This window comes from Pelodiscus sinensis, chromosome 6 (assembly GCF_052426305.1).
Source record: "Pelodiscus sinensis isolate ZL-2025 chromosome 6, ASM5242630v1, whole genome shotgun sequence".
NCBI lineage: Eukaryota > Metazoa > Chordata > Testudines > Trionychidae > Pelodiscus > Pelodiscus sinensis.
Genome location: NC_143057.1, coordinates 23672777 through 23697819, shown reverse-complemented (window position 1 = coordinate 23697819; position 25043 = coordinate 23672777). Strand labels below are relative to the sequence as shown.

The 25043-nt window shown below is 39.1% G+C and overlaps 2 protein-coding genes and 1 long non-coding RNA gene across 10 annotated transcripts in view; 1 reads left to right on the top strand and 2 right to left on the bottom strand.

Moving 5' to 3' along the window:
- LOC149524129 (uncharacterized) overlaps positions 1-25043 on the top strand; it is a 95378-nt gene that overhangs the window by 968 nt on the left and 69367 nt on the right. For both annotated transcript variants that reach the window (XR_016349848.1, XR_016349847.1), the window contains exon 2: positions 13487-13601. This is a non-coding gene — a long non-coding RNA (uncharacterized LOC149524129). The remainder of the gene's footprint in view (positions 1-13486; positions 13602-25043) is intronic.
- CER1 (cerberus 1, DAN family BMP antagonist) lies at positions 9670-13552 on the bottom strand. The gene is made up of 2 exons (XM_006117828.5): positions 13019-13552; positions 9670-11823 (listed from the first exon to the last, which is right to left on the bottom strand). Exons 1-2 carry the CDS (start codon positions 13550-13552, stop codon positions 11530-11532), a joined length of 828 nt encoding a protein of 275 aa, XP_006117890.2. The 3' UTR covers positions 9670-11529.
- The window catches only part of FREM1 (FRAS1 related extracellular matrix 1), a 118409-nt gene continuing 112656 nt past the window's right edge, over positions 19291-25043 (bottom strand). For 5 of the 7 annotated variants that reach the window (XM_006117829.5, XM_075931549.2, XM_014570840.4 and 2 more), the window contains one exon: positions 19291-24438. In XM_006117829.5, the coding sequence (XP_006117891.3) occupies positions 24239-24438 (200 nt within the window). In that variant the 3' untranslated portion in view covers positions 19291-24238. The remainder of the gene's footprint in view (positions 24439-25043) is intronic. The other 2 variants (XR_012904626.2, XR_001367860.4) reach the window with 1 other exon arrangement.

Genomic DNA, 25043 nt, shown 5'->3' with positions numbered 1-25043 from the left:
TGCCAATTTTCTTCCACTATTTGATCTGAGGAAGTGGGTCTGGCCCACAAAAGCTCATCACCTAATAAACCATCTTGTTAGTCTTTAAATTGCTACATAGTCCTGGTTTTGGTTTCAGCTAGACCAGACTAACACTGCTAGATTTCTATCAGGATTAAGAAAAGTTTGAGTTTCTTTCGTATGTGCTCAGTCCTTTCTCTGCCATGGTGAGCGTGCCACCCTAGCCAGTTTGAACTAAAAGCTGGACTGTTCATGTAATCGCTTGGCTCCTGGAGCTGGGGCTTCCAGAAGGACACCAAACAATGTGAGTCTGTGCCAATCATGAGGAGCAGGACCAAGTCCCATGGTCCACTTGCAATACTGTACATACAAAGTCACAAAAGCTATGGCTCCAGAAACCATAGCTTATACTCATCATGTTCCTCTTGTGGGAGGAGAGGAGAAATTTGATTATTCATGGACAACAAGAAATATTTTTTAATATTTGTCATGGTGGACACTGATAGACCCATTACAAATGTGATTGATAAAGAAGAGCTGCAGGAGGAAAAAAAGTATCAACCAACAGCTGAATTAATACTTAACTTTGGCACCAATTCACGCTAATGATTCTATATTTCTCTTCTCCCTGGCTTCCATATTAAGTTTGCTCAGGTCAAAAGATTAATAGTCCAACTACAAGCACTGCATTCTTAATGTGGAAAACAAGTTTATTGTTGTTGTTTATGTAATGCAATAAACATGCATTCATGTAACAAACAAGAAGTGAGACATAGTTCCTGATTGGAAAAGCATATAGTTTAAGGTTGATTTCAGTGCAGACCCCAGTTGAAGACATCAGGGCTCTGGGCTGGCAGAAGGATCAACAGAGCAATCAGAGAAGGAACTGAACCTAATTCATTTAACTGCACAGTACAAGATATGTTCCATGTGTTGTACTGGCCTCTTATATCAGCAGCAGTAATAATGATTCTGATTTAAAAAGCTGATGGTCTTTATGGTGCATAAGAAAGAACATGCTGTAACTTACTCTTCAATAGTTATGTTGCTTCTGCTGTGCAAACAGGCACAAAACATTTTTTATTAGTAAGAAAAGCAAATATGGCTGAAAACACACACACAACTGAGGCTATGTCTCGACTGCATTGCTTTTTTGGGATACTTCTGGTATCCCGAAAAAGTGATGCCATGTCCAAGGAACATGTCTGCTTCTTTGAAAAAAATTTCTAAATGGACGAGCTCTTTTGCCATCCCTGTAAACCTCATTCTACAAGACATAAGGGATGGTTCAAAAGAGCACTTTTTTCCGAATTTTGGAGCCATGTAGATGTACTTAATTTTGAAATAGCCTCTTTCTAAAGTAAATCAGAAAAAGATATGCAATTTGCAGTATCTTTTTCCAATTTAACTGTGCAGTCTAGATGTAGCCATAGTAAGACATTTTTATATTGCCACTTTTTTGATTGCTTTAGAATGGACTTTACTCACAGAATTGGAGCAAAGAGGGAATTAGGAAAAACCTGAAGAGACCTCTTTAGTCCAGAGTTTGCTGAAATGTGATTTCTCCAGTACTGATTTAAATCTTAAATTGATCCTTCTCCCAACACATTAAAATTCAGTGCTACTCTGCAATGTGTAAAATACAAGCTAAGTCTGCATCTCTCCTTTTGCCTCCACAAATTCACCCTCTGTGATTTTACAGTAAGATGATGACCCCATGGATAAACTCAGTGTCTCCCTCAATCTGTATCCCTGGGCAGCATATTGGGCTTGATGAATTGAACAAAGGATTCCCTTATGAGACTGTAGGAGGAAATTTTTATTTTTAAAAGTTAATTCTGCCCAGAGATGGATTAGTGATGGCTAATTGCCATAGGCAGCTCATAATGGACAGCAGTATCTGCGTTCCCATCTGGGAATCATGCCTTGAACACCCATGGCTGATGCACATGCATGATCTTTTGGCTATCTAGAGTCATCCCCATCTGTTTGAGTGGCATGATTCCCACTCTAAATTGGTCTTACATTTGCCCTAGAGCATAGATCCCACACAATAATAGATGCATGGGCAGCCTGAAGAATAACATAATGATCACCTCTTTTACAGGAAGCTCTTCTTTAACAACACTAAACATTTAAACTTAATTGTAGTTATTGACATATATATGCCAAGAAGAGAATAGCTGAGAAGTAAAGACGATGGAATTTAGAAGGATTTTGAGCTTTCATCAAAACTCTGTTGTAGGACAAAGTGACTACTCGTTCTCATTTGCTCAGTACTGTTGGTCATATTATTCAGGATATGTTCTAATGTACCTATTCAGTGTTGCTGTGATGTAAGCATGTGCTCTTAGCTAGGTTTAGGGATTGCATGGTAAGTGAATGTACCCTACTTTAATAACAACAGAAGAGAGAGCCGTATCATAAACATTAAAAAGCAGCCTGCATATTTCCCTAAAACAAGGAAATACTGAAAATGGATCTGATTTATGGGTGAATAGAAAAGGGTCACACTACAGAGAGCAAAGATGGCTATGAAAAATATCCCCATGGCAAAGGGCCAGTATGTAGTCACTTCCATGTACAACAGACATGGTGAGGGGTTCATAACAGCTGCATATTGAAATGAAAAGAGACAAGTGGGAAAGAGTTGAGCCACAAAACAACCCAAGGAGAGAAAAGGAAAAAGAGGATTTGGGGACTAAAAATGCAAGACAAATAAAAGGGAGGGACAGTCAGATAAATGGAAACATTTTCTCTACTGGGAAAAAAAGCTGTTTTTAAGTTAGAAAATATATATGAGATCATGGCAAAAAGATTTTTCCTTTTCTTAAGCAAACACTGGAATATTCTTCTAGTCTGAAAATGATTTTGTAAAATTCCCCCTTCTTACTAATAGTTCTATTTTCTTTTCCATTAGATCTGCTAACTGTATTTACTAAAGTTAGTTTCTGTTGCATAATTTGCTCATGTTAGCCCTGCAGAACATACACAGCTCTTTGGGAGAGTGAGATGGAGTGTATTCTGGCTTGCTCATTAGCAGATCTGTAAATTCCAGTTGCAGAATCATTGGCTCTTGATGGATGCGTGAACCAGAAAAAAAATCCCAGACTAGTTGGCTATTTCCACATTGAATTTGCAGAGATCAGAGTTAGGAACACACCCTCTGTTTCACTCCTGATATTGTTACCTGAGAACTAAGTAGGTTTGTTTTGTGAGTCATTGAGAAACAAAAAACAGATATGTAGCCCCTTTTTACCTAGTCTCTAAAGTACAGCTGTACCTTAAAGTAATACTGGCTTTTTTTGTAGACATCTCCTCCAGCTTGTTTGGAACTGTTCAGCAGACCAGCGTGGATTAGTCCGTTATGGAAAAACCTGCAAAGCAGAAACAGCCAATTTCTGTGGTTTCAAAATATTGCACAATAGTGCAGAACCCTTCTTGGAGTTTCCTGATGTCTATGTTGTGGTGTTGCTGTTGTTATTTATAAATTACCACAGGAGCCACCAGCTGTCATCATAAAAATTTTATTGGCACTCTGTAAATACTAAACCAGCATGCTAAAATCATGCCATGTGCAGTGGCAGCTGATGCTCTCTTATGGAGGTCATATGCAAGAGAGAGGATTGTTTTATGATTCCCATGATTCTTACTGCCTATAAATCCTCTGCTTCATGAGGATATATTCCAATATTAAATCTAGGCTCATACCCGACTGATCCTTGTGTAGAATGGATTCTGTGCAAAGAAATCGCTCCCCTCACATGAACAGGGAAATCTACTGCATATACAGCACCATCCTCCTCTTCCTGGATCCTGCTAAATTCTGAGTGAATTCTGTGTTACCACTTCTCCTTTTTGCAATAACAGCACTAACCTGTTTCCTGGTTTTGTTGTAAATCTTGTTAACCTATATAATAGACACTCTAATATTAGACCGGTAGCCAAATTCCTCATGACTCAGAATGCTATTTTCTTGATCCACTTTCTTGAGACACCACGGAGGCTTTCATCATCTGCAATATCAGAAGCTAGAAATGAGGCATGACATTTTCAGGGGCATGAAGATTTGTTAGTTGCCAATGGCATGTGATGTTATGATATCATCCATTGACATGTGGATGATGATTTTATTTAAAAAATGGAGATGCTGAATAGGAAGAAAAGAAAGTAACCTTTAGAATCCCTTCTCTCTCTTTCTGATCCAGGAACTAGGGCTGTGTCTAGACTGCATCCCCTTTCAGTAAAAGGGATGCAAATTAGACACTTCGCAATTGCAAATGAAGTGAGGATTTAAATCCCCCCCGCTTCATTTGCATAAAAATGGCTGCCACTTTTTTCCGGCTCAGAGCTTTGCCGGAAAAAAGCGCCAGTCTAGTCGCGGATCTTTTGGAAAATAAAGCCTTTTCCGAAAGGTCCCTTATTCCTCTTAGGCTTTATTTTCCAAAAGAGCCTCATCTAGACTGGTGCTTTTTTCCGGCAAAGCTCCGAGCCGGAAAAAAGCGGCAGCCATTTTTATGCAAATGAAGCGGGGGGGATTTAAATCCTCACTTCATTTGCAATGGAAAAGGGATGCAGTCTAGACACAGCCTAGGTGTTTAGGGGGAAAATGAAAGGAAATACCCCTGTGATAGAATGTGCAGCTGCTTTCAGGAGTGGTGCAGGACTAAGCCTGCTTTAACTCTGCTGCTCCATCCCTGGAGCAGCTTCTCTGGCTCTCAGGGTGGGTGGGGCGCACAGGAGAGAATATGAAAACTTGATATGCTGTGGGATCTGGAGAGAGAAGACTATGCTAGGCCTGTGGACTGCTTGGAGTTTGGGGGATTAATTTTCAGCACAGTTCAAAAGCAGCTCAGGGAGGTATTGCTAGCTGGGTTCTAATTAAGTACAGTCTAGTGGGAACCGGACTAGCATGCTAGTTCATATTTTGTCTTTACCTGTTAAATGTTGTCATTAGCCTGGATTGTAATATCTTTGCAGCAGGGTTTCTCTCTTTCCATGTACACCTATCTTAATGGCACTTCAGTCTCCAGCGGTGACCTTTGTTAAGCTCAAGTCAAATTTGGTCAAACTAGCACACATACAGTAACCACCACTCTGAAGAAAATGATCTTGTGTTCAAATGTGATGGTTTGCTATCCTGCAGCTACTAGTGTCCTCTCTTCCACCAAGAAACCTGGTTGAAAAGGGATTGTTGGTAGCCCATCTTATTGTAGTTCTGCATCAGTAGATAGTTTGTATCACGAAAATGCATATTTAAAAAAAATCTAAATAAGATCAAATACAAAGCCAGCACAAAATACTGCATGTAACACCAGATTTCATTAGTGTTGTCATAGGCTAGGTGGAAATTAGATATCACTCAATATAATTTAGTGAGAAAAGAAGATTATGTGCTAGTGTTTGACATAAGACCATTTGAAAGCAATTTGATTACTAAATTCTCAATTACAAAAATAGTCTCTACATAAGAAAGTATAAGAGGGGTAGTAGCCGTGTTGCATCTGACGAAGTGGGTCTTTGCCCACGAAAGCTTATGCTCCTACACTTCAGTTAGTCTATAAGGTGCCACAGGACTCCTCGCCGCTTTTACATAAGAAAGTGATTCCTAAAGGCAATTAAAATAACTAGAGCCTCCACTTGTTTATTTTTAGGTCTGTTGCTGAAACTATCCACAGTTCAAACTATCACAAATTAAAAGAGAATAAAAAACTCCTGAAATTGTATTTACACATTTAATCTAAGACTGAAGATGCTAAGGGCTCTTTATGTCCAATGTATACTTGTCCTTTTTCATAGAGCGAAGTCCTATTAGCATCTGGGCATAACTGAGAATTTTTAAAGACTCTGAAATCTGATCCAATTAACACATTCTTGATATTGAAGAATATAGTGCTAATTACATGCAACTGACCTCTGCTGGGTTAATTAAACATTCACCCCAAAAATCTATGGAACTAATCTAATTAACAATTAATACAGCTGTCGTTATCTATTGTACTTACTTTTAAGTGATGCTAATTCTCACCAAGGACCCAATCCTGGAAACTCTCCACAGGCTAAATTCCCATTTACTTCAATAGTACTTCTGCACACAGAGGATTTACAAGATTGGGATTTAGGCACTTCACTCAGTGGCCCAACTACTACAGTACATATCCTCAGTATTGCCAACCCAAAGGTTTCATTAAAATATTATGAGTCATCTCCCTCCAAATCATGAGTTGGATAAAAAATTGACCTTTAAAAAAATGAGATTTGAAAGTCTCATGTGTTCACATGACTCCAGGAGCTGGGGCTTTAAAAGAAAACACCAGTTACTCTTAAATTCACAATAACATTGTAAGAGTTAGTGACACTATGACAATGGCTTGATGACACTGTGATTTTCTTAGCATTTTGCTGAAAGGGAATAGTGATGCTTTGTTTAATTTGAGGAAATAACTTTTCTTCTCTGAACTTGATTCAAAATGAACACTCAAGAAAATTTGCACAGCTGTTTTTGAGCCCTTAAGATGCATTGGAATCACATCCACTTGATTTTTCTTCAACAAAAAGGGTTAGACACTTTAAAAAAATGAGATTTGAAAGTCTCATGTGTTCACATGACTCCAGGAGCTGGGGCTTTAAAAGAAAACACCAGTTACTCTTAAAATCACAATAACATTGTAAGAGTTAGTGACACTATGACAATGGCTTGATGACACTGTGATTTTCTTAGCATTTTGCTGAAAGGGAATAGTGATGCTTTGTTTAATTTGAGGAAATAACTTTTCTTCTCTGAACTTGGTTCAAAATGAACACTCAAGAAAATTTGCACAGCTACAATGTTGCATGGTAAGCTAAAAGGGGTGCAGAGGTGTGCCCTGGTCACCAAAAACCTGGGAATTCACTCTTTGCTAAGGTTTCCCACGACTAAACAGCATGGCTATGTCTAGACTGCAAGCAGTACTTTCGAAAAAGCAAGCCGCTTTTTCAAAAGAAAGCAGCGAGTGAGTCTGGATGCTCTCTTTCTAAAAAGCCCTGTTGGCATTCAAGAACGCCTTTTTTCGAAAGAGCACTTTTGAAAAAAGGCGTTCTTCCTCGTGAAATGAGGTTTACCGCCGTCGAAAGAAAAGCCGCGTTCTTTCGATTTAATTTCGAAAGAACGTGGCTGCAGTCTAGACGCAGGTGATGTTTTTTCGAAAAAAGGCTACTTTTTTCGAAAAAACCCCTGAGTCTGGACACAGCCCATGTGGAATAATAAAGAAACAGGGCTGGGGACAGAAGGCATAGTCAGATGCTCAGAGGGAATGTGGGAATTCATACAATACAGCTAGCTGGGAAACAATGGTGAGTCCTGTGAAAAGTCAAAGCCTATATACCCAGCACTATTTCTTGTTATGGAAAAGCATTTCTTCCTTTTATTGGATCCTGTGCCTACTAAAGCTCACAAATGAATCCCTGGAGAAAACACTTGTGGTGATGAGACTTAATGGCAGACTGCTGGCTTGCTTTCCCTGCATACACCTTAACAAAGTTGGTAACCATTATAAAACTCAGATGTAAAGTGTAAAATAAAAATGTTATTAGGAACAATGCATTTTAAACAGAGATCATGAACTTTTATCCCTTTATATATTGCTAGTAAGAGCTATACCATCCAATAGGTCCATTCATATATATAAATGGCCTGACACCATTAATACATTGAAGTCCCTGGTGCAAAAGGAGAGAGAGGAAAGTTTTCCATCTGGTAGACACTTTTTTATTATGATTTGAGTAAACTGACTCTTTAAAAGCTGTTTCATACACACTGAAGGATAATTACACACTAATTATGGGGCTGACTATAATATGCACAAACCACTGCTACAAATCTGATCCAGGATCAGCAGTTGAGAGGTCATTCAAACACAATTTTTATAAATATGCATTCACAAGAGCTGTCGTTCAAGGACATGGTATTAATTTTTGCAAAGATAAGATTTGCGAAAGCAGTGCAGTATGTGTATAAATGAACTAACTAGTACAGGATGGAGATTGGCTGAATTACTTCTGATTTCCACGATCCAGCAGTGAGCTGTTGGCAAGGCAGCAGCAAAAGGTCAAATCAGAAGATCTAAGAATAACACCTGAACAGCCTGCCTGGCAGTCCCAAGAAAATCAGGGAGTGTTGGAAATTGGATGAAATCTAGTGTTTGGGAAAGCAGCTACAGGAAGGCTGGCTGGCAAGCAAGGCAGGGCTGCAAGAAGCAGCAGGAAGAAGAGAAGCCAAAAGTTGGACTTAGAGCTATGAGTGCTGAGTGAGCCAGGATTAGTATCAGGTCTGACCTACATGGGAAAGTTTTACTAGTTATACAGCCACTGGGGATGCATCTAGACTGGCAAGATTTTGCGCAAAAGAAGCTGCTTTTGCACAAAAACTTGCCAGCTGTCTACACTGCCGCTTGAATTTGCGCAAGAGCACTGACTTTGTAATGTACAAAATCAGTGCTTCTTGCGCAAATACTTTCACGCTCCCGCTCGGGAAAAAGTCCTCTTGCGCAAGAATACTTGCTAAAGAGGGCCAGTGTAGACAGGGAAGAATTGTTTTGCACAAAAAAGCCCCGATGGCTAAAATGGCGATCGGGGCTTTCTTGCGCAAAATCGCGTCTAGAATGGCTATGGATGCTTTTGCGCAAAAGCACTTTTTCTAGAAAAGCATCCGTGCCAATCTATACGCACTTTTGTGGAAATACTTTTAACAGAAACACTTTTCTGTTAAAAGTATTTCCGCAAAATCATGCCAGTCTACACGCAGCCACATAGTATATTGTGATAATCCCTGGGACAGTCATGCCTGTAAGAATGTTTTTTTGGTTTTGCTTGAACCCCTTAACAAGCAACATAAATGAAAATGAAAAAAGTCGCTCATATCAAGTCATCCATAGTGGATCATACCTGTGTAAATTGTTTAAATCAGTTTAAAGTGATGCCTTAGGTTAGACCAGAAAAAACCTCTTCCTTATAGATAAGGCTCCAATCTCATGGTTCATACATAAATTTGTGTCTATCCCAAGACAGCTAAGGTCTCGTTATTTGTTTGTTTGTTTGTTTGTTTAATGATTAACCATTTCATTGATTTTCAGCACAGTAAGAATACACATCTAGAGCATGAAATCTTTCAGAGTAGGGAAAAGTTACTAAACACAATCCGTATCACAAGTAAAGATTATTGGGTCTGATGGCAAAGTCCTTTTATTAAACATAGATATAGAAGTATAGTAAAAATATTTTCAGATAGAAATATTAGAAATAAACTAGAGTTCATTATGTCTGTTGCAGATAATTTTCCTCAGAACTATCAAAGCACAATACCAGTTCTCCAGTTCTGGGGGAATAACAGCTTTCTATCAACACAGGATAATTGACTACTATCTGCAACGTCCAAAGTAGCCTTTTGGTCAGTTAGCTCTAGAAATGTAAGGAATATTCACAGCAGCAACAGCAAGAATAGAAGGCACAGAGAAATATAGGGAATCAAAGTGATTCAGGCATGTGCTTCCTACTTCCAAGGTTTTTATTAAGGACCTGATCTTGGCTCATCATAGTTTTACATTGGTATTGTTCCGCTGACTTCAGTTTTCTGATTTATATTAGTGTGAGATCCAAATCAGACCCTAAATCATTCACAGAATGAGTCATAGTTAAAGCACTTTATTTAAAATAAATGTTAGTTATACAATTCAAACTTATTTATTTTACAAAAATAGCAAAACAATTAGTCCCAACCATTATACATATAGTATATTGCTTATGCAAATTCCTAACATTTTGTAAGTCACCTTTCATTGAATGGGTTCATGTAGCGAGTGAACATATTGAAATGATCACATTGCAGGGAAAATCCTATAAATTGCCTCTATAGAAATGACAATGAAGTACACACAACAACATACCATTCCACCTTGTCATATTAGCTTATATTTTCACAGTAGTCTAACTCAATTTTAAGAAACATCTTGGGTCATTTAAAGTTATTCTGATGGCCTTATTCATTTGATTAATATCTTACTCTGTTGATTGTCCCATTGTTAGATACTACTAACATGAATAAGGACAGCAAAAGCAGTCCCTAAATTAATATTTACTCTTATGTCACTCCCATCTGGTTATTGAGCTCACTTCAGTATCACCAGAAAGTTTTTCAGTATAAACATTTCAACAGGTAGGAAATTGCTTCATGCTTTCTAACATTTTAAAATATTCTGTTGTTAGAAGTATTCATTAGACAAAGATTCTTTCTTTTTGTGTAATAGTAATAATAAAGAGAATCTGATTCTCCTCTTATACCAGTGTAAATCAGGACTGACTCCTTAGAAGTCAATGGAATTACATGATTAGATCAAAATCTGGCTCTTCGTGCCCATTTTCAAAACATTTTATAAATATCATTTAATCATAATCTTCATGGTTCAGGAAGTATAGTCACAATCAATTTAATTATTAGTTTTAGATTCTTCAGCATTTTAGTGTTATGTCTTAACTTTATCTCACTTTCAACCCTGTTTATGCTATGGATATTTCTCAAAGATTTCCCACCACTGCTAATGTTGCAACACATAAGGTCACCAATTGCTGGCAACATTTTAAATAGATTCTCAGAAAATGCCAGTTGCTTTTAAGGGAAAGTTTTGTTAATCAAAAAAACAGACAATTTTGACCAAAATGGAAATCTGCAGAAAAAAAAATGTTCTGTTGAAAAGTCCCTTTTCAATTAAAAAAAAAGTGCATCAATGAAAATATTTAGACTAGATCTAACAAATTACATGGTTGCTTAGACTTAGGCTTTGTATTCAGTGCAAAAAAAGTGTGTTTTTACATTGAGTTAGCTAACTGAAGATCACCATCCCAGTGTAAAATCCTAGTGGAGACACGGCACTGTAATTTTACCTCTATACAGCTAGTTAAGGTTAATCCCACAAGGGGTTAACCTTGACTAGCTACATCACAGTAATAAATACCTGTGTTGTTATTCCCCTTTTACATCGAGTTAGCTATTTCAATGTAAAAAACACACCTTTTTGGCAGAGAAAAGTCAGGCTCTGAGCAGATCTAATCAACATGGTATTTAAAACAGTGTTGGAAGATTTGGGCTTGGATAGGCTCAGGATCTCAACATTGCTCACACCAGTGGAACTGACGCAGGATAGCAAGAGTAGCAGGCCTGGCCAAAGGGTTTGCAGGACCCAAGGCAAGACGCTGGGAGCGGGGCCCCAGGCCTGGTAGGTGGATGGTGAATACTAAGCAGTGCAGGGCTCTGACAGTATAGGGCCCAAGGCATTTGCCTGGCTCACCTTGCCCTAGGGCTGGGCCTGAAGAATAGAACATTTTGAAGAGATTAAACTTCCACACCCTGATCCCCCTCTCCCTCTCTTTCACACAGAGAAACATATTATATATTTCAGGTAACATAATACATGATAACATAATACTCTGACTAAAATCATAGTTATATTTCCTTGCAGGTGGTAATTATTACGGAGTTTAAAGGAGCTTTTGAGTAGATTAATTGTGCTCAGGTACATTTGAATTCAAGTCTGAATGTAGAGGTCCTATTTCAGAATTTTTATGCTTCTGAATCTCACACTTGCATTCCTCTATAATCATGACCACCTTAACAACAGCAACAGACATGGTGCAGTTCAGCTCCAAGGATTTCATGGTAAACTTGATAGGCAAGCAGTGGGAACAAAAAGTGTAAAGACGATCTTCTGGGCCAGGGACATGAAAGGAACTACACTTCCCAAAGCACAAGTTGTTTTCCACCACCACTTTTTCACAGTTCTCATGCACAATACTCTGAAACAACAAACAATTTTCAGTTACAACATAGCATTGGCATTTTAAACACTCGTTGGCCCTTATCCTCCATCCTTTGCACGTTCAAAACTCCCAGCGACTTTGCTGGAAGATGTAAACACAAAAATAATGCAAAATTGGGCTCATACAATTAATACATGAGTTTTTTCTTTTACTGTGAATTACTGTAGCATTCTCACCATTTACAAATTATTTCAAGTAACAAAATTAAAACAAAACAGTTTCTGATACAGTTATCTACTGATATTTCCCACTGACTCAGTCAGTGTTTCTATAATATATAACTTTACATTTATTTGGTTTAATGGGCCTTTATGTTTGAAAAACACCACCAAGTTTTAATCATATCTGTAATATTACACACTGGTCTATACTAGACATTATAACTTCTTAGTATATAGATTGTTTTTAACCAAAATAGTTAAAAGCCCTAGAGTGGATACAATTATACCTATATAAAGGTGCCTTATATCAGGATAGCTTATTCCACACCCCAGATAGGGTTGCCAACACTTCCGATCTGGATGCCATTGCCACAAATGTAGTTCAGTCAGGGAGAGCTGTCAAACCTAACCCAAGACTAGAATCAACTGACCTGGTATAAACACTTTTATACTGGTGTAACTTTGTCCATAGTAAGGAGAGGTTTATGCTTTAACAATTCCAGTATAGTTAAAGTGAGTTAAAGCTACACAATCTTCTAGTACAGACAAGGTTTTATTTCTCATTTTTAGCAGACCAGGATGAGAATTTGAGCTTAGCTATCAAACCACAAACAAACCCCTGTATAACTGCACTGAACCCGTCTGAAGTTTTTGCACTGAAACTGATTGTCTGAAAAACTTACTGTTCTCCCTGCTGTTAAGGCTAAATCAGGATATATGATTTGTGTTTGATTACAGATTTTAAAAAAACGCCCTTCTGCTTATTGTATACTAATTAAAACAATTCCCAGACCTGTGCTTAAACAATGTGACTCGTTGAACTTTACTAAACCTAAAGTGTTCTTTCGGGGTTTTTTTTAGTATCATGTCTCTGAAATGGCCTAGCAAGTGGAATTGATCTGTATTTCCTTAGTCAGAGATTACAGATGACACAAGAGTGAAGTCTGTGAAGGCAGAATGATAACAGCAAATACTGCTATTTGGGTCTCTTGCCTGGGACCTGGTCTTACCTGGGAAAAAGGCAGAGTCCTGCAAGTCTCCTGGTACATCTCGTTGGTCTTGATTGGCAGAACAACCTCCTCAGAAGCTGAATTTTTTTTAAACATGAAATAGTCCCAGAATTTTCTAGCATCTTTCCTATAAGGAGACTCAGCTTCCGTCCTGTTGGATGAGTGGGAAGGCAGGAAGTGTTTCATGCTTTCAGAATGAGAGGTCTCTTTTGGTACAGTCCCGCTTCTCAGATCTCGGAGCATCTCAGGCTCTACAAAAGGAAGGATAAATCTGGATGATTTTTTTTCTCCTTGCTTCTTACTCTCTGCCATCATCTCTGGAGCTACTACAAATAAGCTTGGTTCTTCTGGAATTTCTTCATAGTTCACAGGATTTTCCACCCGCATTTTACGGAGGCCCTCTCTTTCAAGGAAATTTTTATCTTGATAGGAAAAATGCTGAATTCTCCTCATCTTGTTCCTTTGCAGCTCTCTGCCTTGTACAGTTGTCCCAAGACTTGCGATCACAAGCAGCTGAAGCAGCAGAAGAAACATAATAATCTTACTTGTGTGGATTTTAACAATAAATTTCCTGCTGTTTCAGGTGAGCATAGAAAGTGGATTGTACTCTGCTAGCTTTGTAAAGGAGACTGAAGTCATTCTGTCGATGCTGTGTGTGGTGAAGAAGGGGAGTTTAAAGGGGGGGGGCCTCAGGATAACCAGTTAAACTCATTTTTTGTAGATTATAATTATGATAAGGGAATTTGTGTTAATTCAGACCATCTTTTACTCCTGTTTGTGTATTAGAGAGTCCTGTCTCAAACCTGGTTCCCTGTGGGGTGATTAATTGGAAAAATGTTTGGATAAGTTGTTTAGCTGTAGTCTGGAAATGAGGAAAAGTTCTTGAATGTTTATTAGTTCACTCAACATGTACTTTATATTTTTTTCACATAGCCTTTCATACCATCACAGCAGAATCAAAAAAGGACGTCCTTTTGTGATGGAATATCAGAGATGAAAAGAAAAATAACACTAATTCAAAACATGAAGCTAGAACTATAGACTTACAGAGAGATACCTACACACATTTTCAAATGAGATGCCTAATTTAGATCTATCAACTAATTTAAAATGCCTTAGACATTAAGGACACGTCTACACAGAAATAAGCTACGCAACTTGAGCTACTTCAATTGCATAGCTTAAGTTAAAATAGCTTATTTTGGCTTTTGGCACTGTCTACACAGCAGGAAGTCCAAGTCTTCTTTTGACTTCCCTTACTCCTCATAAAATGAGGGTTACAGGAGTTGGAGTAAAACGTCCTCTAGCTCGCCATTATTTTGATATTATGTCAAAATAACTGCTTGTAGTGTAGACACGGACTAAGTTATATCGGAATAACTGAAGTTATAAGCTATTTAGACTTAAGCTATGCAATTGAAGTAGCTCAAGTTGTATATCTTATTTTGATGTTAGCCCTGCTGTGGTGACGTGCCCTTAATGTCTAAAGAATTCAAAATTACTTTTATGCAAGCTTCAGGAGTAAGAAAAAAATTGTCCTTGACAGGTATTTCCAACATGCCTATACGCTATAACACTTCTTAGTTTTGAAGATGAACTACAATACTTGACATTTTAGTACCTGTGTTTATTGTACACATCCTTGATTCCACTTGAATATCAATAAAAGTGTGAGACTGGCTTAAATCAAAGTGAATGTTAGTGTCAAAGACCTAGTTTATCATGCTAAATGCATGTCATTATTTGTCTTTCACCTCAGAGAGGCTAGTTTATTGCTCTCTAATTGGACTAAACTAATTGCCCTATAAAGTTTTTATGGGGCACTGTCTTGCAGCATTTATTGTTGCTATGTATGTGCATTACAACATCACTGATGCAAAGCTATTTCAGATTCAGACATCTTCACTGCAAGGTTAATCTGAATTATAATTCAAATGTTACCCAAATTTCTTAACCATTCACACACAAAATCCTGTAACTCAAGCATAGTGGTGGGCCCAATTTGAATTAGCCAGCCCATTAGGGCCTATAAACTTCAGTTTAAGGTAGCACAACTCATTAGTTGCAAAAGGTAATGGGAATAGCCTGTAGCTTGGGCAGAGGCTAGAGCCTCCAGAGTGTTGCTAGTCCTGAGTGCTTTTCCACAATTCCACATGTCCAGAAAAACACGTTTTGCCACAATTCACTGGGAAAATTTCGTAGCTTGCCTCTGCTTACTACAGCACAAAGCCCCATGTGATATGCCTGCAGAACTCTTACCATACACTAATGAGTGATACACTTGTGTGACCATCGCAGCTCAACTGCAGCCATGGTTGCCTGAGCTGGGCTAACTCAAATGTAGAAAAGTTAAATGAGCGCTTTAGTAAAGACATTCTATAAACGTACAATTCTAAATTTAATTTCCTATTTTTAGTGTTTAATAACTTTAACCAAAATAATGTACCAACATTTCGCTGGTGTTGTGCATGTTGAACAGTAACCATCAATTACTAAACACATTTTCTGACATTAAAAATCTTTTTTTTTTAACAATTAGTCACTTGGCTACAGACTTGGACTAGATATATTTGTATCTTGACCAACATACTAATGTTTAAAACAGGAGACAAAAAGGAGTTTTCACCCGCACAGCAATTTTTTCACTTTGGTTTAGGCTGGGATAGCCCTAAAACAGTTTGAAAATGTCAAACTTTAATCTTATCTTGTGAACACAATTTTATGCAAATGAGTAGCCTAAAGACAATCACATGCAAGTTTGCAGGAGAACGTGTGTGTGTGTGTGTGTGTGATTGTGTGTCCTGAGCCAACTCCTCTTGAGGTCAACAAAAAGACGGTCAGCAAAGAACATATAAATGAGCAAAAGCAAAGTATTGCATACATGCTGTGCATTATGCTGTTTTATTGTTACAATTATTTATAGTTCAGTAGCATCTAGCGGCTCCAACTGAGATAAGGACTCCAGTGTGCTAGTCACAGTGAAGTACTTACAGACAATCCCCAGAAGTGCTTATGTTATTAAAAAAAACAAAGCAGAAAAAGAGTGTTGCAGAAACTAAACTGAAATAATCAGCTCTTTAGTAGCAGAGCTAACGGATTCATGTTACCTGAGTTCCAGGCCAGTGCATCTAGTTATTTGATTCTCTGCTAATACAATGCAGGGGTCTACGCTCAGTCCTTAATTCCTTTAGCTCCTCCCTGCAGAAGGAAATATAACTTTCCCCAGAAAATTCCAAAGAGAATATTTACAAATTTACTCCTTGAGACAACAACTGTATGGAATAACTAGTATCTGCATATATACACACACGTACATATACACATTTTTTTCTGTTTTAGTATTTGGATAATGAGTATTTTCACTCCATTTTGGATATTACATTTTGTGAGCTAAATACTGTGCTCAGATTCAAACGACTTTCACTGCATATCAATTTATTTTTCAGTGCACCACTTTACCTTGAATTAGTCACCATTAATGATCTCCAGACTTTTAAAATTAAGAGATCTACAGATGACAAGAGCTTTGTAAATGAAAATATCATTATTCATTTGCTTCAGAGGTTGGGTTTTTTCAGTAATCATGGACATAAACTGAGTAATTAGTTACAATGCCAATTGATGCCTAAACATTCTTAGTCAATGTGGGAATTATTTTCCTTCTGTTGAGCTAAATAGGGTCATCATAGTATAAATTATGAACAACATTTTTAAACTTGTAGCTAGATAAAACCTTTAAAGAACCAATTTAAAGACTTCATTAATAATGAATTACTATTTTATACTACATTCCCCAATTATAATGCATTCCAAACAAAACCCACTCTCTTTCTTTAGTTTATTGAGGTTTATTAAAAGGCAGAAAGTGTCACATATTTGCCTTTCATAAAACAGTTACAATAATTAACCAATAGGCTTCTGAGACATATAACAGGACAAAAAATTTGGTGGCTTTTACACCTTAAAATTTATATACATGACCTATTTCTGTTGTAGTGAGATTCTTTATTTGTATAACAGATTTTCATACTAATTTTATATTGTTTTTCTCAGGGGCTACGTCTATACTGGCATGATTTTCCGGAAATGCTTTTAACGGAAAAGTATTCCGTTAAAAGCATTTTCGGAAAAGCGCGTCTAGATTGGCAGGATGCTTTTCCGCAAAAGCACTTTTTGCGGAAAAGCACGTCTAGATTAGCCACGGACGCTTTTCCGCAAAAAAGCCCCGATCGCCATTTTCGTGATCAGGGCTTTTTTGCGGAAAACAAATCTCTGCTGTCTACACTGGCCCTTTTGCGCAAAAGTTTTTTGGAAAAAGACTTTTGCCTGAACGGAAGCAGCATAGTATTTCTGCAAAAACACTGACAATCTTACATGAGATCGTCAGTGCTTTTGCGGAAATTCAAGCGGCCAGTGTAGACAGCTGGCAAGTTTTTCTGGAAAAGCGGCCAGTGTAGACACAGCCAGGGTGCTTATCCTAACAGGAATAAAACCAGCATTCCAAACTGATGTCAACATTTAATTTAAAAATGTTGCCCTCTACATACAATGGAACCAATAGAATTAGTGTTTTAAATGTGTTGGTTCTTTAGTCTTGCCATATAGTAATAAAACCCAATGCTGTGGGAAAATCTACACAAAAATATTCGAGAAAGTAATATAGCTCTTAATCTACTGCAAAATAAGAGGGAAAGATGGAGAGAGGGACAACAAAAATAATTCAGAAAGAAGTTAGGAGATATGTAGAATCAATATTTATTTATAATAAATAAAATGTGTGAGATCCATTTTGTGATTCAGCATATCTGAAGTAAAGAATGAAAATGGCAAGCATTAGTGTAACCTGGGTATTGAAGCTAGTTTAGTCCTAATATCACTGTAAGAGGCTGTGCAGCATTAAAATATACGTGATTTGTTGGGACCTTTTGCTTCTGAGAAGCAAAAATGTTACTGGTGTATTAGGAAGAGGCAGTTGCCCTGAACACCTCAGTAGGCTTGGATTGTACAGAATTCACCTGATATTGTTAGCACCAGAAGAATTTATTATATTTTCTGCTAGATATCAATAAAGGAAATAGTGTGAAAATCAACATGGACAGCTTGGGATTGCTGATGCAACAAGAATCCATGAGATGACGCATGTCTAGTTCTATGTGTCCCAGCCTATTAGGCTCTGTGTGAATGTCCACATATGATAGCATCTTCTGAGAACACTTGGAGACAGAATCTATATATCATTAAACTGAGAATCTCACCCACATTCTGTATAGAGCTGGAAATCATACTAACCAGTTGATAGGTTGCTCTGGCTTACTGTGAGGTAGAAGATGAAGGGGGGAAAGCGAGGCATCTGGACTAGTTTGAGAGAAATTAAAATCTTGAAAGAATCCCTCACGTACATGAAAGATGAAAGAGAGCAGTGAAAATTCTCTAAACAATCTGAAAAAAAAGCTAGAAAATATTTCCAGCATAATCTAAGCATCTGTAAGATGATGATGCCATGGAATTATTATTATAGCAGAAGTTTTTGTTGTTGGCGTAATGGTAATGTTATAGCAAACGGTATTTTGTTATTGGTAACAGCACTAAATTTACATCAGTGATGGGCAGCCAAGAATAGTGAATTGGGGTTCCACCTGCAGCCCAGACATCTCCTGTCTCCCCCTTTCCCCATGTACCTCTCATACACTGGTACACTGGAGCGCCACACTGCCTACTCCTCCCTCTCAGCACTTTTGGAGCACCTTGATGCTGCTGATTCGTGCTTCATCTCTACTCCTCTCCCTCCTTCCCAGAGCTGGAACAGCTGATTTGTGGTGTTCAAACATGGTCCAGGAATTTCTGGGTGAGTTTCTATGGCCTGTGTTATCCAGGCAGCTAGAACAAATGATCACAAGGTGGTCTCTTTCGCTTGAAAAATCTATGAATCTATCAATCAAATTTTAAATGTGATTTTTAACTTGACAGCATGCCTTTATCTCATTTTTTCCTTTCTTATATCTGTTGGCAAAACTTGTGCCCTTCCTTGGATTTATTTCCTAAAATAAATATCCCAGTGCTCTTCTGCTTAAAAAACAGATGCTGTCGAATATTCACTGGTAATCCCACAATAAAAACCCAATGTATGCACCCAAAAGAGGTAGACACATTAAAGGAAAACCGATTTCAATAGCTGTATATAGTCTACAACAGATGCATTTTGATCATCACTTAAACACATTTTGAATATGCTCATCACCACAGTCTCTGTTACAAGAAGAAATACTTGGGTATTTCATATACAATTGATTTTATTAGTATACAGCATATATTTAATTTTAACAGTAACGTATAATGCATGTAACACACTATTTTTATATGAATATTAGATTAGCACCAGTCCAGCTATTTAAATAAGGTAGAACCACTGTACTGAGAGACCCATATCCATAATTCTCTCTAGTATTTAGAAAGAATGAACATGAATCAAAATGTAAATAATCTTCACAGATGCAGTGCCCACTAGAGGGAATTGAAACATTCTCTTCTGGATTTCTGTTTCCAAATTAATATTTTAAAATGGCAAACTTGATCTGTATAAAATTTATTATATACCGATTAACATAAATTCAATAAAACAGGTTCTTCCCCAAGGAATGATTTTTTTCATTGAACTTTTATGCACATTTTTTTTACATTTGTGAAAGGTGCTGGCTGGACAGTTGGGGCAAATTAAATCCTCTGTTTACTCACAGAATAGGTGTAGTCTGGCGAGACTAGTAATTTATCTTCCACACACATTCAGTTTTAGACCTTTGCATAGGACTCTCAGAACTTTTGGTGACAAGTTTGTCCTCTGAGACCTGAACAACCTCATACCCTATAATCTTTAAGAGAATCAAATCCACAAGCCACTGAAGTCAATGAAAACAACTGCAGTGATTTCAGTGGGCTTTGGATCAGGCCCATAGTTCATTGAACATCCTTGAGATGGTGTCTTTCTGTCACTTCTCACATGGGAATATATTCAAACCAGTGACTGATGGAAACATGCTATATCCCTCCCACTATCAATCCCTTGAGCCATCCAGTCTTCTCATTAACTTGCTTTGCATTCATTACATTCTTTGAACCTGGAAATACAAAGGTATTCAATTCTATCCTTGAATTTAGGGAAAGCCCAAAGAACATTCAGATACTATGAAATGATTAACACGGTTCATATATCTAAACATTCAAAATACTCTGCAAACAAGATTTTTAGTTGAATTATTGTATGGGAAACAAATCTAATGAGGCTTTTAAGCATACATAGTTTGCAGCCATATTAAAATCCTCTTCAATAACGGTAAATAAGGCTGGTTTAAATGAGAGTATGACACAAACATAGGGATAAATCCTCCCCTACTCATGCACAACTCCCTTTGAGATTGCTGGAGGAGGAGGGGGAGCTTGCCTGTATAAGGATGGCAGGATTTGACCCATGGTCTTTGTCCTCTCTTGGATTTCAGCATAACTGTACAATATCATCTCTCCTGGTCCAAAGCCTTAAGATTAGCAGAGGGAACTAAGTGGGATGGGTGATGGAATTTACATACACGGATGCATACAAAACCACAGAAAAAGAAGCAAGGTTGCTGGCACAGTCTTCTGCACAAGTTATTGCCATCTTTACTGCTACCCTTCTGTTCTCCCAAGGTGGTGATAGATGAGGTGATTAAATTTGGTCATGCATGGCCTGCTTCTGCCTGGCTCAACAGCCCCATCTACGTTGTCTTATTCCAAGCTGGAACAGATTTCCCCTCCTCTGAATTCTGAGGTGCAGATGCTCTCTGAAAGTATGTCTACACTGTGGTGCTATTTCGGGATACTTCCGGTATCCTGAAATAGCTATTCCATGTCTTGAAAGTGTGCCCATTATTTCAAAATATATTTCAAAATAATGGGTGTGCTGTTCCAATTTCCCTCTAAACCTCATTCCATGAGGATTAAGGGATGTTTCGGAATAGCGGTTTATTTCGAAATCACATTGAAATAAACTACGCAAATTGCATAGCTTATTTCAAGGTAAGGATGCTGTGCAGATGCACCCTGAGAAGTTACTCATCTATTCCCCTTTCCTCCCCATGGCCATATTGGGGAGTTTAAATGGTAGGCCTTCTATAGGTCTTCCATGCTTGAGTGACTTATCCTCTCACTGTACTGCTTTATTCACCTCAGATGTCCTTTGGGGTATGTCTACACTACAAAGTTAATTCGAACTAACAGCCGTTAGTTCAAATTAACTTTAATAGGCGCTACACATGCAAACCGCTAGTTCGAACTTAATTCGAACTAGCGGAGCGCTTAATTCGAACTAGGTAAACCTCATTCTACGAGGACTAACGCCTAGTTCGAATTAAGTAGTTCGAATTAAGGGCTGTGTAGCCACTTAATTCAAACTAGTGGGAGGCTAGCCCTTCCCAGCTTGCCCTGGTGGCCACTCTGGCCAAACCAGGGAAACTCTTCTGCCCCCCCTCCCGGCCCCGGAGCCCTTAAAGGGCCACGGTCTAGCTACAGTGCTCGTGCCAGGTGCAAGCCTGCCAGCACCTAGCCAGCAGACCCTGCACCTGGCACAGCATGAGCCAGCCACCCGCTGCCACCCAGATCTCTGCCTCTTCTTGGGACCAGGCTGGTGGCTCCCAGGAGCCTGCCTGGGGCCGCAAGAGGTGGGCGCCCGCCTGGTCTAGTGCGGAGATCGTGGATCTCATTGAGGTTTGGGGGGAGGCCTCCAATGTCCACGACCTCCGCACTAGGCACAGGAAAGTGGCCGTCTAGGGCAGGATAGCTGCCAGCCTTGCCACTAAAGGCCACATGCGAACCCAGGAGCAGGTTTGCATGAAAATCAAGGTGGTTCAGTGAGACCCCCCTCCCTGAGCCCTGAGCTTAGAACATAAGAATGGCCATACTGGGTCAGACCAAAGGTCCATCTAGCCGAGTAGCCTGTCTGCCGACAGCGGCCAACATCAGCTACCCCGGAGGGGATGGGCCGAAGACAATGACCAAGCCATTTGTCTCGTGCCATCAATCTCCAGCCTTCCACAAACAGAGGCCAGAGACACCGTTCCTACCCCCTGGCTAATAGCACTCCATGGACCCAACCTCCATGACTTTATTTAACTTCTCTTTAAACTCTGTTATAGTTCTAGCCTTCACAGCCTCCTGTGGCAAGGAGTTCCACAGATTGACTATTTGCTTTGTGTAGAAGAACTTTCTTTTATTAGTTTGAAGCCTGCTACCCATTCATTTCATTTGGTGTTTTCAAAGGCCAAAAAATTTTTTTTGAGGTGATGAGACCACGTCTGTACACTGTACTGAAGATACGGTGTACCATAGTTTTATACTTCTCCTCCTTCTTCTTCCCCGGCTTCCCCCTTTCAGCTCCCTCCTCCCAGGTTTCCCCCTCCCCTCTTCCACCCTCTCTCTTCCCCTCTCCCACCTCCTTTTCCCAGTCTCCCCAGAGGTTAATCCCCCCCCCCCCAGTTTTGTTAAATAAAGAGAGTTTCTATTTTTGAACACGTGTCCTTTATTTTTTACATCAGGAAGGGGGGCTAGGGAGTGGTAAATGGAAGGAGGAGAGGGAGGAATGGGGTAAGAGCCCCCGATGGGGAGGACTGGGGTGGCTCTGCGGGCTCCTTGGGGTGGAAGCTCTCCTGCAGCCCCCCGATTGACTCCCCTGGATGGCAGCCTGCGGCAAGTGCAGCCGGGCTGATGGCCGAGTGCTGTGATGTGCCAAGTGTGGACACTCAGGGCACTCCAAGACAGGACTGCTTTGCTATCCCTCATCGAGGTAAACAAGCAAGCGGGGAACCCTGAGAACTGTCTTTCCAGGGTGGGGGTCGGGTCCCTTTAAGCACAGCCCTCGGCTAGCTTGAGGCAGCAGCTCCACACTAAGTCCTAACCTGATGCCCTGCTGGCACTGCTTCTGGCCAGCCTTAACTTTGGTTCAGGGTCCACTCAATGTGGACATGCTAGTTCGAATTAGCAAAACGCTAATTCGAACTAGTTTTTAGGTCTAGATGCACTAGTTTGAATTAGCTTAGTTCGAATTAACTAATTCGAATTAAGTTAGTTCGAATTAGTGCTGTAGTGTAGACGTACCCTTGGTTAGGTATTGAGGCAAAAAGGTTCCTTTGAGAGATTCATTAGACAAAGCAACTCTATAGTGAGTACAGTACGTATGCAGTAGTAATAACATTAAGAAGTTATTTTTCTAGCAGTTTTTCTTCCAATTAAATTCTGAGTTTTTAAAAACTTTGTAAGAAATAAACTTAAATTTGTAAAAAGGTGCCAGATCTGTAAGTGTTATACCTGCATTTGGGTCCAGGTGGGCAGATCCAATTAGGAGCTAAAGTCCTTGAACTTAGATTATGGCTGGACTTGTGCAGGTGGGCAAGGTGGGGAAAAGACAAAAGCGGAATTCCTTCCCCACGGCAGTTCTGCACAGTGGGCCTGATCCAACTCTCACTGGGATTCTTCCCATGGACTCCAGTGAATTCTGGATCAGGTGCTATGCTAGGACAACAATGACAGAAGCACTAAGATCCCTAATAGCACCTCAGTATCAGAAACAGACTTCACTTGGCAGATAAGCCTGTTACCCCGCCCCTCTTCTCCTTCTTTCCTTATAACTGCAAGTGACAAAGAAAGCTAATAGAACTGTAGATTTTATTGTGGCTGAATTCAACAGACAATTTACATTCACCAATCATGGAACCTGCAAGTGGACTGTTGTGTTAGTTTATTTTTGTTTTAAAATAAATGAATAGATATAAATAGCAGTTAGGTATAAGATCTAAGGCTTTAGTCTATGGGCATCTCTTCAGAACAAGTGACAAATCCAAATACTTTGGAGGTGTTTGAAAACTGAAATTGGATTCAAGTCTGAATTTAGTGGCTTCTATTGTTTTAATGAGCTCAAACCAAAACCAAGAGCCAAATATTCTGGACCTTAGTGGTGCTTGAATTTGAAGCGTTCTCTAGTACAAGCCTATTTGCCCACCACTTTCTGGCTATGCTTAGCACAGTGCTACTACCACAGTCACTTGATTTGACACAAATATATCACAATAGGAGTATAAAAATAAACCTTGATAATAATGAATTTTTTTGTCTACACTTATACCCTCATTACACTGCAAATATAGAAGTTACTCATTCTGTGCACAAGAAAGGCCAGATGGGGATGAGTGTCAATTTTATTTACAGCTTTCTTGAGCAGACATAGTTATGCCGATTACCCTTCCTACAGTCTTTTGCTTGCCAGTTTCCTCGCCTTTGTACCAAAACACAATTCTTTCCTTGCTTTGAACCGTGAGATGGTCTTCTTCTCCAATTTGTGAAGGTGACAGGTTCTCCTCCATTCCATTCCCAGTGGCCAGGATTGACATGGTAATTCAAGCCTAACATGAATAAAAAAGATCAAGTCAGTGATATGCATTTCACCTCCAGTCTGAAGGCTCCTGCTACAAAAGAAAGACTCTTATTTTGTTCCTCTAGTGAGAACTATGAGAACATACCAGCACTGCAAGTAAAGTACAGTGTAACTTCTGGAAGGACAACCAGCACCCTCTGAGGAAAGAGACTGCATCCTTTCCCTCACTATCACTCATCCCAAAAAAATCTCTATCCATTTTTCTATACTTTATGTCCAACAGTTTTCTTGGGGTATGTCTACACAGCAGTGTTATTTTGGAATAATGTCAGTTACTCCAAAATAACATAGTCCGTGTCTACACTACAAGCAGTTATTTTGACATAATGTCAAAATAATGGCGAACTGGAAGACTTCTAACTCTGACTCCTGTAACCCTTATTTTATGAGGAGTAAGGGAAGTCAGAGGAAGAGTGCTTTTTCTCAGACTTCCTGCTGTGTAGACAGCACCAAAAGCTAAATTAAGCTATTTCAACTTAAGCTATGCAATTGACGTAGCTCAAGTTGCATAACCAATTTCAGCTTTAGCCCTGCTATGTAGATGTGCCCTTCATGTTCCTGGTAAGCACATTC